This window comes from Patiria miniata, unplaced genomic scaffold, assembly GCF_015706575.1.
Source record: "Patiria miniata isolate m_02_andy unplaced genomic scaffold, ASM1570657v1 HiC_scaffold_1, whole genome shotgun sequence".
NCBI lineage: Eukaryota > Metazoa > Echinodermata > Asteroidea > Valvatida > Asterinidae > Patiria > Patiria miniata.
In genome coordinates, this window is record NW_024037047.1 from 32,326,102 (window position 1) to 32,345,562 (window position 19,461).

The 19,461-nt window shown below is 42.1% G+C and overlaps 1 protein-coding gene across 1 annotated transcript in view; it reads left to right on the forward strand.

Moving 5' to 3' along the window:
• LOC119732930 overlaps positions 1 to 19,461 on the forward strand; it is a 212,078-nt gene that overhangs the window by 170,847 nt on the left and 21,770 nt on the right. Inside the window, exons 99-112 of the mRNA XM_038206513.1 lie at positions 605 to 877; positions 2,257 to 2,547; positions 2,932 to 3,035; positions 3,617 to 3,829; positions 6,232 to 6,406; positions 7,655 to 7,803; positions 11,973 to 12,089; positions 12,582 to 12,737; positions 13,082 to 13,370; positions 14,975 to 15,126; positions 15,753 to 15,931; positions 16,250 to 16,379; positions 18,771 to 18,981; positions 19,242 to 19,438. Of these exons, the coding sequence (XP_038062441.1) occupies positions 605 to 877; positions 2,257 to 2,547; positions 2,932 to 3,035; positions 3,617 to 3,829; positions 6,232 to 6,406; positions 7,655 to 7,803; positions 11,973 to 12,089; positions 12,582 to 12,737; positions 13,082 to 13,370; positions 14,975 to 15,126; positions 15,753 to 15,931; positions 16,250 to 16,379; positions 18,771 to 18,981; positions 19,242 to 19,438 (2,636 nt within the window). The remainder of the gene's footprint in view (positions 1 to 604; positions 878 to 2,256; positions 2,548 to 2,931; positions 3,036 to 3,616; positions 3,830 to 6,231; positions 6,407 to 7,654; positions 7,804 to 11,972; positions 12,090 to 12,581; positions 12,738 to 13,081; positions 13,371 to 14,974; positions 15,127 to 15,752; positions 15,932 to 16,249; positions 16,380 to 18,770; positions 18,982 to 19,241; positions 19,439 to 19,461) is intronic.

Genomic DNA, 19,461 nt, shown 5'->3' on the forward strand with positions numbered 1-19,461 from the left:
GTTCCTCCTCCGCTGGCGCCCCGCAGTACCAACCAGTGACAGCTTACCTCTTATGGTAAGTGCCGACTTATATGGTTTACTTTTAGTGGGTTTAATTATTTGTTGGCTTAGGGCTCACGCTTCCTTGGGGCCCACATCATACACTCTCATGTCTCACGAGACCCCACCAACCTAAAACGGTGCTATTCTGCATAAAGTTATGTAGTAATACTCTACGGGTAAGTATTCGCTAGTAGAATTCCCCCCCCCCCCCAACCAAGGTGAGAGCCAATGCTACTAGCGAATACTTACCCGTAGAGTGCCCACCTGGCTCCCTACTCTCACGTACTCATTCGATTACGCACCTTACACTCGAGAAAAGAGGCAGTATGGCGGGCTTGCCGCAAGGTACTGTGGGTAATCAATCTTTGCGTATAGCCGGCACCCTCTAGGGAATAATGCATTTGTAGTAATACTCTACAGGTAAGTATTCGCTAGTAGAATCGGCCCATTGGATATAGCTGAATGTTTGGTACAGTGATGTTCATTATAGCAGTTTTCAACTGTAGTGCTTTAGACTTTTTAGTTCATTTTCCTACATTCATTGCCCTGAATTCCCCTTCAGGAAATGCTGAAGTCACCAAAGACCACATCACAGAGCAAACTGTGGATTACTACGAGGCCGCGGTTGGAACTGACCGTCGCTACCCTAAGACCAGAGACAACGTGGTGCCCTTCACTTATGTTGGAAAGAACACAACAGTCACTTTCACTAACCTCAACCTCATTGCACGAGACTCAACATATTACGTATCAGTCAGGGGATATAGTGCTAGCTTTGCCACAGCTGAGGTGACATCAACAGGGATCAATGTTGGTATAGACAGCACAGTGCTTGGTAGGTTATTCTCCGTTTTGACTTTTCTTCTCATGTTAGGGATATCTAAGCAGAGGGTCAAATTGACATCGGACATCAGACATTCACTAACCATTTACCTTATTTGTTCCAAACCAAGTTTGTAGTGTAAGCACTTTCTAGGGTACACATGACAGAGCTCAAAGTTGCTGAGTTTTATTTGTCCATACCTTTTCTTGGGCATAGGTTTGGAAAGTGGGGTGGGTGTATATTTCATTCTCTGTATGAGGAACATAGTATTTTCAAGTAAAATAAATTCCGTCCTGAGTAATTCTGTCCTGAGTAGTTTTTGAGGGCAGTTTCAGACTGATACTTTCTATTTGTCATTTATATCCTCCTGTTCAGAGATGGTCCTGTACTCTGGGTTCTCCCCAGGCTTTTTCAAACCCGTGGGGGATGTTTTGTTGTGGTTCAACAACTTACAAAGCTACTGCCTGTGGTTCGGGGCCCGCTTAATGTTTTTTTTACTTTAGAGAGCTCTCTGGTGCATTTTAAAACAAACCTGGGGGTATTTTAAGGTAGATTTTCCCTTCAAATTCAAAGGACATTTATACAAAAAATTGAATAAAAAAGAATCAACATTTCATAAACATTGCAACTTCCTGTACTGGAATGTATGGATTAAAAGTAAGTTTCAAATTAAGAAATAAGGCAAAGAAAAACAAATTGCTTCTGCTTCGATAACATACCTTTCAAAAGTAGGGTCGGTAGGTCAGAAAGGTTTTTATTTTGCCATAAATAACATTTTGCATAAACACGCAACACTGTATCCGTCAATTACGAGCAGCACAACCTCGTTATAAATACACTTAAACAGAAAATACCTACAAAGAAAAGAGAGATCACGTTCTGGGGATTATCTCGCAGAAAGTTTCTCCATCGATATTTGTTTGGTATTTTTACTCTAGACCAGTTCATCATAACTTTTAGCGTGCGGTAGGAACCAATCTACCACTGCTGCAAAGCGATTCCATGATGGCATGTTAATGTGCATGTTAATGAAGTGTGTAATAATCATACTTTGCATATCGGGGCTGAAAAATTTGATGTAATTCGGCCTGCAGCAATTCCAGTGTATTGGGCCGATACGCACATTAGTATGTGGGGAAGAACCCTGCCTGTACTCTAACTTTACAATAAAAGATCTATTATAAGATATATTTTAGTACTACCAAATTTATTACCTACATGTGTGTAAGTACATGTACTGTCTTTCATTTTCCAAACTTAAAACTTGCTTTCTCTAGTTCATTTTTTAATTTGTTTTCTGCAGCCAGTAGGTCATAATTTTTTGTGTATCCGGTAATAATGCATACCAGCTGAAAGTTTCTCTTGGTTTTTTTTTTTTTACATCTGTTCAGGAAGTGAGGTGGAAGTGCCAGAGTATGTAAACTCTGTCTCAGAGGTGCAACTCATGTGGGCTAAATTTCAATCCACCTTCCCCATCCTGCTGTATTACGTTGGTCTGGGTGAACCATCCACTTCCTCCCTCCTACCTGAAGATATGGACTGCCTGGATATGCTGTTGGGGACAACGCAGGCCCTGGCTACATTCCATGAGAGGTCGATGTATTTTGTAGGCAAAGACACCTTTGTGGAGGTCAAGGGCCTGAATCTGATGCAGGAAGGATCCTACTATGTCACTGTTGTGGGTGGGTGAATATGTAACTCATTGTGCACCTACGAGAGAGTGGATGAGTTGTGAAATATTGACTGTGCATCATAGTGCACTTAACTTAATCTGTCTAATGAAAGAAAATCATTGAAGCCATTGCTGACCAGTCTCAGAATGAAGCTGATCAGACTTGCCTCAACAGTATCCACCCATTTCATGGCACATCTGTTTCCAGGACTCATGAGGGAGAGTAGTTGGAAACAGGATGTGAGGGCCATTGACCAACACTGACCATGAGATGTGGTCAGTGCAATAATTAATTCTACTCACACATATCCTCCCTAGTAGTTCACTTAAATGAAAATCAAAGGTGATATCTTTTAATGGAAAACGCTTCTCATGCTCCTGCATGTCTTTCTAGGAATGAACGAAGGCGGACAGTGTAACTCCTCCACTAGTTACTTCTCTGTGGATATCACACCACCTATTGAGGGTAGGCTGCGTGTTGGACCTTTCTATGACATGGTAAGTCATCAGGAGATCAGTGTATCATGTTCCTGCATTGTCGCATATCCTGCCATTAAGGCTTGGTTGCATGCTGGAACAATCTCCTACATGCTTTTTACACTCACTATGGTAGTGAAAAGGCTGGGGTGTTTTTTTTTTTTGGGGGGGGGGGGGTTGGTCATGCTATAGTAATCATCAGAACCTCTAAGCGTACAGAAGCTACGCCCAGTTTTAATTTAAATTTGACATGAAGTGTTTTTCAAACTTCTGTCCAGTATGTGCCTGAAATACACATTTTAATAAGGTGCTGCAATCATTTATCACCACTGCTGCTGAACTCAGAAGTTTAGTAACCAGTGCCACACTTTTTAACAAAAATAAATCCTCATGTTGATAATAAGAACTATATCATGATCATTGTCTTGTGTAACAATGTCTAGAATCTAAAGTAGTTGCCAGCATCTTTCAATGTCTTTTTCTGACGCTTGAAACGGCAACTATAATTTTTTCTTGCAAATATTTCATGCAACTGACTAATATCCACCAATCGCACTCGCACTGAATTACCTGTCTGTGACTTTTGAATCTTGTATTTGCAGCCTGTTGCCTATACTGACAGCACTGAGTCTGTCTCTGTGGTGTGGGAGGATTACAGAGATGATGAGAGTGGAATCAAATCCTACAACCTACGCCTTGTGCAAGCTGCATCATGTAATGAGGATGAGGATAACGTTACTGCGGTAGCCAACCAAGACTGGCTGGTACTCGGCCCAGACATTAACAATTTCACATTCGTGGACTTGAATCTAATTGTGAGTTGAATTTAATGCTTTTAAAAACACATTAGGGTTTGTAACTATTGAATTGTGTTCTGTTGACCATTTTTATATTTGTAGGAATAAAAGTTATTTATTTGCTTGAATCTTATTAAAGATGTACTGTTCATACTCTTCAATTTCTCTTGACAAATTTTCAACTTATATATTTTATTTTAACCAAAAAAGCTTCTTTTTGTCTATTGTGTGTTTTTGTGTGTGCACAAACTGATACGCTCTGGTTCCCAGTCCCTACATTGTTTTATTCTGAATGCAAAAAGTTCAAAATTTGTAAAATAATTGTTCCATAACTAAACATGGGTTGATTTAATATTGCATTACTAGAAAAATAGCAGTCTAGTTTACTCTACTTACCTGTAGAGCAATACTACTTATGCATATTCCCTATACCGGCAGGTATTTTATGCTAAGAGTTTTATACACTAGCGACCTCTGGCGTCCTACCCATATTACCCCGCGGCAAGCATACGTGCCTCGTGAGCATCATCTTTTATTTTTAGCGGCAGGTCAGGTATGACGTGTAAAATTACGCTCCGTATTTTCATCATATTTTGATACCCTTTTGCGCTTTTTAAGAGAAGTATTTGATTAGAGAAAGTGTAGTAGAGTATAGTTGTATCTTATTGAGTAATAAGTTCATTATTATGAAGCATTTGGGGAGAACCGATTTGTCACATACCGGGGGGAATTCCTCTCCCACGGGATTGACTGAGTTCTCGGGGGACTCTGCTGTTAATGCTGCATCGTTACCATGGCCGTAGTCCCTCGTCCAGCACCCTCAATCACTGCCGGCTGGGGTGTTGGCAGTTCCGCTGACCAATTAAAGGTACCTCGGTCTCCTTCTCTGGTCAATTCAAGCGGAACACCCAAACAAAAGGCACGCTCTGGCAAGGCTCCTCCAAAACATACTTCCTGTGCCGGAGCAAAGCCTAAAAAGGGCCGACGGGGCAAGTGTGGCTCAGGTACAAGCACCCCGGACCTTCCCTGAGCGCGGGGCAGCCTGAGGGGACTAGCCGCCATGCTCCAGTGGGCTCTAGTCACCCGTGCCCTCCCGACACAGTGCTGAGTACCACTGGGTGCCGGGACAGGCTGTTGCACGGGCTATTGGACCGACCAGCGTTCGCTCAGCCCACGGGGTCTGAAGCGCTGTCGGCCGGGTATGTAATGAGCGACGCGGAGCCGGTCGCCCGGGGATATCCCGGCCCGACAGCCCCCGGTCTATCTCGCTCTGAGGGACCATTCTCGTCATCGGATTGCTTCCGTTGTTCGGGGGTCTCGGTGCCCCAGGTGTCTTCTGACTTGTCATCAGACACACCCCAGGGCTGTTCTTCAAAAAAGAAGAGCAAGAAGAAGAAAGCTGATCGCCGATCACGCCGTTCTTCTTCGGATTCTGATGGCTCCTCTAACCGGTTCCACCGGGGCAAACGCTCCCAACATGAGGACTCGATCTCGAGGTCTGATTTCCTGCAGTCATTTCAGTCGATTTCAGCTACGCTATTGGCTATGTCGGCAGGCCGCCAGGTGGTCCCTATTGGTGGCCCCCCCTATTGGCGAGCTATGCCCCACAACCATTGGTCGTTGGTCTCGCCTCACAATCTTCAGTCACCGGTCATGTATTGCTCTTCTGGTAAGTAGAGTGAAGTAGACACACACCCCACAGAAGTGTGGTTGGGGTCTACGAGCGAATACTTACCTGTAGAGCATCCCTCCCTCCTACTCCACTCTTCTCGATGCCATGAGTATTTTGACTTAATGCTCGAGAAATAGGATGCTCACAAGGCACGCTTGCCGCGGGGTATTATGGGTAGGACGTTAGAGGGCGCTAGTGTATAAAACTCTTAGCGTAAAATACCTGCCGGTATAGGGAATATGTATAAGTAATATTGCTCTACAGGTAAGTATTCGCTCGTAGACCCCAACCACAAATCTGTGGGGGGAGGGGGGGAATTTAAAAACATATTTTTTTGTTCAGGGTAAAACTTGAAGTACAGTGAAATCTTGATAAGTCAAACCTCAAGGGAACAGGTTCACAATTTGGCTTAGGCAGAGTTTTGAGTTAAGCAGGGTTATGTATCATTGTTATACTTCTGAAGGGAATGAATTTTTTTGTTTGACAGTTGTTTTGAGTTATCAGAGTTTGACTTATCAAGATTTCACTGTAGTGTTGAGAGTTATCTTTAAGCTATTGATGTGTGCATCATTGAAACAAAAGTGTTTGAATCATCAGTCATACATGTACTTTCCCCATTCTGGTATTGTCACATACTGATGGGCATTGAAACAATTGTCAATTAGAGTAATTGTCAAGGGCTTGATTTAGGTTGTACTTGCAAAGCTCACCAATAAAACATTTGATCATATATTTCCTTTCTGCACAGAAACACCAGCCCTATTTTGTTCAGCTGTCAGTATTTAACCATGCAGGAGACAGTGTCCTATCCCAATTAGGACCCATCTTTGTTGACTCGTCTGAGCCGACAGCAGGACTGGTAGTTGATGGCATGGACTTCAAGATGGACATGACAGACAGCGCAGACAGAACCCAAGTTACTGGTAAATGGAAATTGCTACATAATTTAATTAATATGATCTTGCATGAATAGTAGAGCAAGTTCAAATGTGAACTACGGTTAACCATAGTTTGATTAACTTCATTTAGCACTGGTTGGCCCACTAGTACTGTAGTCAAGTTTGGAATGTAATCCACAGCATGGTTGCATTGCTTGTTGCCATGCATATCATTATGTACAGCAGGGAGCCAGGACTGAGAAGCATTGAGATGACTTTTTGAGGCACACACAACTTAACTTGTGATCTGAATGTGCACAAACCTAGCATCTTTGTGTGGACAATGGAAATATGTCAGCCATGGCATTCAAGTGTTTGTCATACAGTATTGTAGGACTCAAGTCCAGAGTTCGGACTCATCAAGTCCGTCTCGAGTCTCAATCAGCAAAAGATTCAGACTTGTGACTCATGAGTCATGCATTTTTCTACCAGAAATAACTTACCTTTTAACAACATAATTCTGGTGTTTATTTTCTGTAAGTAACGTTAAAGCAACGCTAGAGAACGTTAAGCACACAAACTGTACCACAGCACTTTCTACGTGGTGTTGCAAATAATTTTGTTTGTTATTCAATCACCGGCTCCCAGACATTGCACAACAGCGCATCACTTACATATCATTTACATGTGTGTACATGTATATACACATCCGTTTCACACAATGCATAGGCCTACATACATGTACACACACACTGTACTAGCTTTGAGTACATGCTTTCATGCATTCATCACATCGATGGACCTATTACTGCAAGATCATTATTGGGTACAACACTAAGATTATATATAATGCTGGTATTCTGTGCTGCTTTAGACAATGGTTGATGATGAACGAGCAATTTCGGCTCTGAACTGACGGTTTGGCTGCGACTACGGCTAGATCCCTGCATAGGCCTATAGGCGGTTGTGCTGATATGGCCATAGATATGTGTACCACTTTGGTTTTGTGGATGTTACACATTTTTTGCAGTTTGCGTGCTTCATGTTTTAGCTCTTTGAAACTCAAACAGCTGGGGCCGGATTCGAGCCAAATTACTTGAGATTTGGAATCGGAGTCAACCAAAGTGACTCGAGAATATTACGTGACTCGACTTCAATATTGCTGTCATATCTCTGTCTTTTCATCAGTGAGGGGACGTGTACCCAGAGTCCATGAGATTCATAAACGGGCAGTATCTAACGTCCTTATTACAATTTTAAATCTATTAATTCTTATTGACTTGACTTTTACAGGCACAATCCTACACTTGCCCAACCCAGAGGGCCCACCCTGTCCACTGAGAGACATTCCCTTCACTGATCCACAGTGGTCAGCGATGGACTTCAAGGGACTCTGGAACATGAAGAGGGAGAAGTGGGACCTGGAGTATCAGTCACAGCAGGTAGGCTCCAGCAACTTCTTTCTGATAGTAAAAGTATGGACTCAGTGGGGAACAGAAGATATTGCGACCACTCACTATAAGGCTCAATATGTGGGACACACTGCACATGCACTAAACCTTACATTTTGAGTTGTGGGCTACGTACGACTGTATTGCGCTTTTTAAGTATATATATATATATATATCCAATGAAATCGTCTTCTATCACAATTCACAGTGCTCGATACATCTCTGTAGAGCTATAAACATGCAATAAATTCAGAATATTCTCTTTCTGAACAGACTGTTTCGTACCATAATGCACTCATCAGCAGAATGACGAAAAATAGAATACAAGTAGCATCTTACCTTGTTTCGAATCAAGCGCGCGCACGCGTTATGCGCGTTACGTCATTGAAGTTAGTACGCGTTTACGTCACTGAAGTAAGAACACATCTGTCTCGATGCCTGCACTTGGAGACGATTTCGCTTCTCTTATTCAGTGTACCTAGATCTGGCCTACATATGATTATGTACTTCTCTGCTATACACAAATTGCATCTCTTGTTTACGTTAGAGTATGGCAGTGCTTTCAGAACTATGTCCCATTTGATTTCATAGTCTTTCCCCTCGCCCTTTAAGTCCCATATATGTTTACTTAGCTCTGTTTGCGCCCTCTTGCTCTCGGATCTGAATGACTGCTTGTGGTTCGCCAGTCTCGCCTTGAAGGTTGTGGACGTCAGCCCGACGTATGCCTCCTTCCTGCCTTCGCTCGTGACGGTGGCCTGGTACACTATGTTCTTGCTGAGGCACTCCCCGTTCAGCGGGCATTCGGCATTGCGGGGACAACTGCATGTTCTACCACCGACGTCGTCCTCCTGTTTTACCTTCCGTTTGTTGATTGACTGGATCGTTGCCTTCATGTTCGGCATGCAGCTGTACGATAACTTTACTGTGTTCCGGTTGAGCACTTTGTGAAGCTTATGTTCCTTGGGGAAGCATTTGTCTATTATCTGAAGGAATTTCTTTCCAATGTTGGTACGTACGTTCTTGTTGTATGGCGGGTTGTACCATGTCACCTCCCTTTTTCTAGTCCTTTTCCTGGTGTTATTGCCCGGTGTGTACGTCAGTCGATACTTGTGCCCGCTTTTTTGCAGAGCCTCCTGGTAGGCCGGGGCAGCTTTCTCGAATGCCTCCTTGCTCGACGAGATGTTGGAGAGTCGCTTGTTGATTCCCTCTGGTATCTGTTTGATGACGGCGGGTGGATGGTTTGACTGGACATGTACATAGAGAGGTACATTACCTGGTTTCATGTATGGCTTGTACCCTCCCGTTCGCAGGTCTAATGTGATGTCAAGGAAGTTTACTGTTGCCTTGTTGGCTTCGATCGTTACCTTTAAGTCATTTTCCCGGAATACTTGGCATATTTCCTTCTTGATGTTTTCTATTTTCTTGGGGGTCTCCTTGAATACTGCCAGACCGTCGTCCCTGTATAGTCCCACTCTATTTCCGTACTTTGGTTTCAAGATCGACAGCAGATATGCTACGACCAGCTCGCATGACTCCGCGCCGTCGAAACTGCCCATCGTGACATCGAATTTGCTGTCTGCATTACGCTTTTTCCACGGTACCTGGTCGTTGAATACCACTGTCTGTTTTGCGTGGATGATGATATCTTTCTCCTTGCTGCTAATGTTTATAGCTCTACAGAGATGTATCGAGCACTGTGAATTGTGATAGAAGACGATTTCATTGGATATACTAGCTCCTATTTTTATAGTTGAGCACTCTCCTGACGTCGCACTTCAAAATGGAAAGAGTGAACTTTGAATATTCGACGAAGAATATTCCGGTAGCATCGAGAACAACATACCTCAAGCGCCTGATCGAGAAAACGGAAATGTTCATCAAAAGGATTAGATGGAGATCATTCTTCTTTCTGAATCCGGAGCTGAACAAAGACAAGGCGGAGAAGGAGGAAACGTACGGATTTAACTCGCGGAAAACACCACCAGTCATTCCGGAACTGAGAGAATTCGAAGACAATTTGGTGAGTCTGATTCAAAACGTCGAATTTGAGAAGACCACTAGCCAGTTCCAACGCAAATTAAACGAAGACATAAATACGATTAGGAATGATGATAAGCTTACCGTCAAGGCTGATAAGACTACAAATTATTACAAGATGGAAAAAGATGACTATGTAAATCTTGTCAGGGCGAATGTCACCAAAACATACAAGAAAACCGAGCAAAAGGAAGTAGCGGAAATCAATCGCGAAGCGAAAAGAATTGCTAAAAGTCTTGGACTGGGCGACCGCATAGATAAATTGGCCGAGAGGGAAGTCTTCATTACTTTGAAGGACCACAAGGACAACTTCGATAACAAACCATCATGTCGACTAATCAGCCCAACCAAATCAGAGATAGGACATATAAGTAAAGTGATCCTCGACAGAATCGTCGGTAAAGTCATAAGCGCGACAGGATTCAACCTGTGGAAAAGCACGGACGCCGTACTGGACTGGTATAAGAAAATCCCAAACAAGCAAGAATCGAGCTTCATAAATTTCGACATTGTGGAGTTCTACCCCTCGATAACGGAAAAGCTTCTCCTGAAGGCCCTAGGGTTCGCGGAAAACTACGAGAACATTAGCAGCAAGGAGAAAGATATCATCATCCACGCAAAACAGACAGTGGTATTCAACGACCAGGTACCGTGGAAAAAGCGTAATGCAGACAGCAAATTCGATGTCACGATGGGCAGTTTCGACGGCGCGGAGTCATGCGAGCTGGTCGTAGCATATCTGCTGTCGATCTTGAAACCAAAGTACGGAAATAGAGTGGGACTATACAGGGACGACGGTCTGGCAGTATTCAAGGAGACCCCCAAGAAAATAGAAAACATCAAGAAGGAAATATGCCAAGTATTCCGGGAAAATGACTTAAAGGTAACGATCGAAGCCAACAAGGCAACAGTAAACTTCCTTGACATCACATTAGACCTGCGAACGGGAGGGTACAAGCCATACATGAAACCAGGTAATGTACCTCTCTATGTACATGTCCAGTCAAACCATCCACCCGCCGTCATCAAACAGATACCAGAGGGAATCAACAAGCGACTCTCCAACATCTCGTCGAGCAAGGAGGCATTCGAGAAAGCTGCCCCGGCCTACCAGGAGGCTCTGCAAAAAAGCGGGCACAAGTATCGACTGACGTACACACCGGGCAATAACACCAGGAAAAGGACTAGAAAAAGGGAGGTGACATGGTACAACCCGCCATACAACAAGAACGTACGTACCAACATTGGAAAGAAATTCCTTCAGATAATAGACAAATGCTTCCCCAAGGAACATAAGCTTCACAAAGTGCTCAACCGGAACACAGTAAAGTTATCGTACAGCTGCATGCCGAACATGAAGGCAACGATCCAGTCAATCAACAAACGGAAGGTAAAACAGGAGGACGACGTCGGTGGTAGAACATGCAGTTGTCCCCGCAATGCCGAATGCCCGCTGAACGGGGAGTGCCTCAGCAAGAACATAGTGTACCAGGCCACCGTCACGAGCGAAGGCAGGAAGGAGGCATACGTCGGGCTGACGTCCACAACCTTCAAGGCGAGACTGGCGAACCACAAGCAGTCATTCAGATCCGAGAGCAAGAGGGCGCAAACAGAGCTAAGTAAACATATATGGGACTTAAAGGGCGAGGGGAAAGACTATGAAATCAAATGGGACATAGTTCTGAAAGCACTGCCATACTCTAACGTAAACAAGAGATGCAATTTGTGTATAGCAGAGAAGTACATAATCATATGTAGGCCAGATCTAGGTACACTGAATAAGAGAAGCGAAATCGTCTCCAAGTGCAGGCATCGAGACAGATGTGTTCTTACTTCAGTGACGTAAACGCGTACTAACTTCAATGACGTAACGCGCATAACGCGTGCGCGCGCTTGATTCGAAACAAGGTAAGATGCTACTTGTATTCTATTTTTCGTCATTCTGCTGATGAGTGCATTATGGTACGAAACAGTCTGTTCAGAAAGAGAATATTCTGAATTTATTGCATGTATATATATATATATATATATATATATTTATTTATCAATAGAAAATTCTGAGGTGTTTTCAGGCAAACATCTCAAGACGCGTTCATTTTAACCCCATTGCTGTTGATAACCAGGTACATGCATCTGATGAGAGTGTGATGCTGATTATGGAGAGAGATACAAGAGGGCCTCGTATGCTGTCTGGAGCCTACGTCACCAATGCACAGATTGTAAGGAGCTCGGAATATGAGGTCAGTACTCAGCCAGAAACCTTGAGATATCAGCCCCTCACAGCCATGACATGTAGTGGCGTGATTAATGCATGAGAATCAGTAATGACATCCAGGATGTCCTCAACAGTTCCTGCACAGAATTTGCTTCAATTTTAATTTATTTCAATGTATGAATCAAAAGCTATTGAATTCATTTTTATTTCTGTTTTCATGTTCATTTTCTTTATACTTAGTATGTTTAATTTTTGGTTGTTTTTCCATTGCGATTTTATTTTGAATACCAGAGTTGTTAATTATCAAATTATTCGTCAGTCACATATAAGGCAGGCATGCAACTTGAAAACCAGAGACAAATAAATACTTTTGTTGCAGTTCATGTAAAAAGCTTGTTACTCAACCAAAGACTGAATGACGGCCTAGACTCTCACGTTACATACACACAATGGAAATGACCTGCTATGCCAAGTACCCCAATAGACTTCCACTACCTTTTTTTTTCTGAAATGATAGTTTGACTTGAAAGCTGCCTCACCTGACCTGCACAGTGTGACCAGCATTCTATTCTGGGATGGCCCGGATGGAGCAATAGGGGAATATGACTTTGGTGGACGCGAGAATTGGCAAGAAGGGATCTGTCAGTGCTGTTATTACCAACCCTTCAACCAGGTAAGTGAGGCAACCAGATAGAGGGGGTATGACTGCAACAGTATTTTTTTCCTTTTACAATGGTTTAAGATTGTGAAATTTCATTGGTTGATGACTGTCATATTTCATAAGTTTGTGTCTGACAGACTGATGGACTCCACCAAGCACATCATGTGCCCTGCATACATCACCTTATAGTCTTATATAAACACATTTGAATATTTCCATCTGTGTGCACAAGGTAGGTAATGTACCAGTGGGTCTGCACGTGTATATTAGAAATGCATAGGAGTGTCCAAACCCAAAATATTGTTTTTACAAATAATTACTGATTTTTTTATGCAAGACCTTTTACTTTTCAACAGTCTATGTGTCCTCTGTGTGACTGCCTGAATTTCTTGGGGACATCTGAGGACAGCTCAACATTTGCCAGCACCACATATAGGTCACATGAAACCACACCACCCAATGAGTACACAGTCAGTAAAATGACTGAACAGGCTGAAGTGACCAATGTTAATAGTACTTCACTGACACCGATGGGTTCTGTCCCATGGACTATCCACAAAGAGGACGAAGATGGGGACAGTGTGTCTGATGATGAGAGTGGGAGATGGATACCACAAAGAGCTTGCGGCATCCAACTCTATCCAAGTAAGATTATAGACCGATCTATTGAGCCTTCCCCCCATAGTATTCTGACCAATCACAGCTGTGATTTGTGTCTGACATGTCAATCTCTATCCAAGTAAGATAATAGACTGATCCATTGAACCCCGCCTCATGGTATTCTGACCAATCACAGCTGTGATTTGTGTCTGACATGTCCAACTCTATCCAAGTAAGATAACAGACCAATCCATTGAACCCACCACATGGTGATCTGACCAATCACAGCTCTGATTTATGTCTGACATGTCCAACTCTATCCAGGTGAGATAATAGACCATCCATTGAGCCCCGCCCCATGGTGTTCTGACCAATCACAGCTGTGATTTATGTCAGACATGTCCAACTCTATCCAAGTAAGATAATAGACCGATCCATTAAGCCCCACTCCATGGTGTTCTGACCAATCACGGCTGTGATATATGTCTGACATGTCCAACTCTATCCAAGTAAGATAATAGACCATCCATTGAGCCCCGCCCCATGGTGTTCTGACCAATCACAGCTGTGATTTATGTCTGACATGTCCAACTCTATCCGAGTAAGATAATAGACCGATCCATTGAGCCCCACTCCAAGGTGTTCTGACCAATCACAGCTGTGATTTATGTCTGACATGTCCAACTCTATCCGAGTAAGATATTAGACCGATCCATTAAGCCCTGCCTCATGGTGTTCTGACCAATCACAGCTGTGATTTATGTCTGACATGTCCAACTCTATCCAAGTAAGATAATAGACCGATCCATTGAGCCCCACCCCATGGTGTTCTGACCAATCACAGCTGTGATTTATGTTCGACATGTCCAACACTATCCAAGTAAGATAATAGACCGATCCATTGAGCCCTGCCTCATGGTGTTCTGTCCCATCACAGCTGTGATTTATGTCAGACATTTCCAACTCCATCCAAGTAAGATAATAGACCGATCCATTGAGCCCCACCCCATGGTGTTCTGACCAATCACAGCTGTGATTTATGTCTGACATGGCCAACTATATCCAAGTACGATAATAGACCGATCCATTAAGCCCCGCCCCATGGTGTTCTGACCAATAACAGCTGAGATTTATGTCTGACATGTCCAACTTTTTCCGAGTAAGATAATAGACCGATCTATTAAGCCCCGCTCCATGGTGTTCTGACCAATCACAGCTGTGATTTATGTCAGCCATTTCCAACACTATCCAAGTAAGATAATAGACCGATCCATTGAGCCCCGCCTCATGGTGTTCTGACCAAACACAGCTGTGATTTATGTCTGACATGTCCAACTCTATCTGAGTAAGATAATAGACCGATCCATTAAGCCCTGCCTCATGGTGTTCTGACCAAACACAGCTGTGATTTATGTCTGACATGTCCAACACTATCCAAGTAAGATAATAGACTGATCCATTGAGCCCCGCCTCATGGTGTTCTGACCAAACACAGCTGTGATTTATGTCTGACATGTCCAACTTTGGGACATGTCCTACTGTGGGACATAAGATGCAAGATACAAGTTACAATTAGACTTTAGGGACCATTGCCATCAATAATTGTACCACACACCAAGTTGAAACGGAGGCTGTCTTTTCTTTTCTAGATGGTAGTGCATCTCAAGCTGTCCTGTGGTGTCAATATTTGGAGGATGTGTGGCAAATGACATCAGAGGTCATAGATCTTGACTTTGATCCATCAATAGAGGAGCATCATTTCTCAGTCCACATCAGAGTCGAGCCGTTTGATGCAAATGAGGTATCATTACCATTAATGTGCTTCCTGGAGTCCTTTAGCTACTTCTAAAGAACATCAATTTTACAAGTGAAACATTGGAATTTATATTTTCTGTCCAACAACATGCTCATCGGTGCTTTCAGGGAGCTTGTGTGAACAAATTCATAAACTAGCTTGGATGGGACTTGAATCAAGAACTTCCCCAATTTGCAAACATCTACTGAGACAAGAGTTTGCTTGGGTCAGCTGACTAATTTGCATCCTACAAAATAGATACATATGTTACAACAGCTAATGTGCAGCCACTTTCCAATCCTTGTTGGTGACAAATTTAAATTCCCTGTGGATTTTCTTGGAGGATGTCCTTAATTTTGTTTTCACGTGTAATTCCTATTTCATGGGCCACTGCGTTATATTTGTCACGGCAGGGATACTTTGCGCTGGAGTTTTCCTCATTAATCACCTAAAAACATTTCACACATGCAACAGTAAATGTTGGTTTGGAGTCCCACAGGTATGATTAGTATGATAATTAGCAGTACTTAGTGTAGCTTATATAATTATATTTAATGTTACATGTTCTTGATTCAAAGTAAAAAAAAATAAATCATGGAAATCTCAGTTACGATAGATTGTTATCGTTACAGGATGAATGGTCCTTTGAAGTGTACGTTGATGGTAAACTCCTGTCTTCACTGACTGGCATACCGGTCCTGTCCTCATCTACTAAGCTTATCCTTCATGTCTTCAATCGAGACAGCTACATCGCTGAGCTACCAGACCCCTTCAATCCTCCAGCTGTCGCAGCAACACTTAGAAATTTGAGGTCTGTACAACTTTCTTGTTCTGTTTCAAATATTTTTTTGTATCTAAAGTGCGCTTTTTAATTCCTCTTTTATGGGTCATTCAATTAATTTGGGGTCCAATTTTGTGTTCCCCTGTTACATCCTATAAATATACAAAATTAGTTTTAGAACACATTCTGCAATGCCTTCTATCTCCAAGAGTGAATATAAAAGAACCTGCTACATAAATATAAAACAGTTTTTGACTCAACAAGCCTAGTCTCGTTGTTTACTGGTTTTATCACAGCATTTGTAATCTTTACATTGTTAGAATACTCTGTCACTTTCTTCTGTTATAGGATGCCGCCTGATCGGAGCAATCTGTGTCGTTACGGAGCACCATTCAGGGCTGGAACCAGTCCTGTCTCACGCTACTTTGCTGGTGTTGGCTCAGAAGCAGGATCCACAGATATTGTGCCATTTGAAGAGGTAAGGCCAGGCATAAACCATTTTCAATGGATGTTTTGTTTTCTAGACAATTTCCAGTTTCAGTATTTTTTGTGCTGGATATGTCTGCATCTTCAAATTTGTCACTCCGCAGATGATAATAAAGGAATAAATGTGTGCTTGGCCGGTTTTTAACAATTTGTTTAAGACCGGTTTGAGTCTGGATGCTGACTTGAAGGAGAGGGTAAATTATCAGCATCCAGACTCCAACCGGTCTTAAAAATAGTGTTTAAAACCGGCCGAGCACATATTTATTCCCACTCATAAATACTTTTTCGGCCAATAAGTGCTTGCTATATGATACTTCTTACATATTACATTCTAGATTTGTTTATTTCTCATCGGGATGCCAAAATATCTTCGTTACAGTTTTGTCCAATATGAAATGATCAAGTTTTAAGTTTAAGATCAAATGCTATGTATTAGCTACATAAACATTGATTGGTATGGTTTTGCAGATCAGCATAATTTTGTGAACTCTTATCTCAGGGTAACATGTTTCCAAAAATAATAGAAGTGCGTGGCATGTGGTGGAGCATCTGAACTTCTGAAACATCTTTTAAAGAATGTTATGCCTGAAATTAAAAAAGAAAAGTATTTAAAATCTGATGCATCCTCAAAAAAAAAAAAAAAGAAGAAGCAGGTGGGCCATTTGGGTTTATTAGTGGTTTTCAAGGAATGGATAGAGCAACAACAAAACATGAATTGGTTCTTAAAACAATATTCCAAATAATAAAAACGGTAAGACGGTTTCAGCTGAAACAAATTGCAGCTGTACCGTAATTTTCGGAATATAAGCCGCGGCTTATACGTTGATTTTGCCCATGAAAATGTTTACTGCGGCTTATACACAGGGCGGCTTATACGCCGAGCCTTGAAGAATAAAAATGAAATTCACATGTGTATTTAATGTACTGGTATAAGAAGAGATATGTTGCTGAAATGAATTATAAATCAAGAAAGTCGTTAACAAACCGAAACCACGTCTCACGTAAAGGTACCGAGCGGTAAAAAAGTACGGTGATGAAAGCTGTCTTCAACACTTGCCACCAGCCGGGTGATACTGGTACAGTGCAGCAGCGATATGAGCATGCAGGCATGCTTTAACAACAGCGGACCACACCATTTGTGGTAACAAAGGGGTGTTCTTTCTTGGGAACAATAATTACCAATATTTTCGCTGTTTAAAAAAAAAGAAAAAAGACCACTAAAATTTTTATGGCGTTCGAAACATTTTTTTATTACATAATCAGTTGTTCAACTTCACAATTTATTTTGTTTTCTTGAAATGTATTCAAGAAACGATGTAAAACTCAAAAGAGGGACTAAACCACCCCTTACAAAATTAATGGAATCGTCTATTAAAATGTCCGCTTCGTTTTGACTATTTCCGAAGAAAGTTACGATCGAAACTTGAATTTTTCTCGCAACTAATCGCAACAATTTGATAAGTTTTGAGGTAAAAACGGACCTGTTTATTCTTAGGACAAAACAAATCAGCATCTGTTGCCACAAAGCAAGATTTGTAGCGCTCCAGTCAGACAACACACGGTGGGTTTCATACTCTCTCACGTGCTGTGGGAAAATGTTGTCATTCACCGGCGTGCGTGGCGCAGGCTGCCGGGCTATGACGGGGCAGCCGGCAGCAGTTCCTGGTGTTTATTTCTCATCAATTTCCATATTTGTTTGTTAAAGTGTCAATTGTAAATGATTTGATATAACTTTTGTGGTCCTTTTAATAGCTTCTGTAGTGTAAATGGAACTGGTTAAGAGCATTTTGACTAGAATTTGGAGGCCTTACAAAATTGAAACCGCAGCGGTCGGTGCGGCTTATACGCCGGTGCGGCTTATACGCCGACTTCAAATCTTAATTTGCAGATTTTTGCGTGCTGCGGCTTATACGCCGTGCGGCTTATATTCCGAAAATTACGGTAATGCTGCCACTCAAAGCTTCCAGATAGGGGAATATACATTATTTTAAGTCATTTTTGAGTGGTTATAAGACGCTTCAACTTATCTAATACATGTATATAATCCTCTTTTTTTTTTAATTCTGCATCACTGCTATTGAAAAGGGGGGAAAGTCTGTTAAAAAAAACACTTCATTTATGGCCATTTTTCTTTTCGCCAAATCTCCCCCCCCCCAAAAAAAAAAGTGGGAGCGGAACTGAAAGATGTTACCCTAAGATTCTCATCTAGGGTACGGTTTAACTATACCAAAACATTTTTATGTAGCTTATCCAGTGATTTATTACGTCCAAACGGGACAAAATAGGTAAATTAAATTCCGTAGCGAAAGAGTTAAGGGAACAGATCACATTGATGCTTTGAATGTCCTTCTTACTGTTTTGGAAACACTCGCTGTTTGTACAGATTGCCAGGCCATGCGTTCCTTGCATCCATCCCTGTGATCGTTACCAGTGTGATCCCTCATGTTCCCTGGATGCTGTTCCCATCACCTTCACATTGACCAACCTGACTCTGCCAAGACTGGAGCTATCCAATACCACCCTTGGCGATGATGCTAATGCAACAATGCCACCTTCAAACCAAGATGAGGGGTCACTCCCATTCTTCCTGACAGGTGAGATAAATGGAATAAACCTAAACTTGAAATATTTTCCCAAATTGTAACATAACTTCCCTATGATATGACAGTTTACAGCAAGTGTTACATACGTACTCAAGAACTTGTTGTATTACCAAAATGTACTTATCCAATAGACAATTTATTATTGTAGTTTACATAGTGCAGTAGATTGTTTTCTTTTAACTGTTTCTGATATCATATTTTACATGAGCCATTATTATTATTTTTCTTTGCAACCATCCCCCCTCCCTCAGTGAAAACTTTCTTAGGAAATGGGAAATCTGTGTCAGCATCCTCCAATGGTTTCTACGTTGATGACACTCCAGCACAGCTGGATCTTTTTTTCTATTTGGACGTCAATGTAAACGAGTCTGTGCCAACATCATTCCAGTCTTCAGACTCTACCATCAGTGTGCTGTGGAGTTTCATTGACATGGAAAGCATGGTCAAGGTAAATGATCAGCAGAGTGTCAC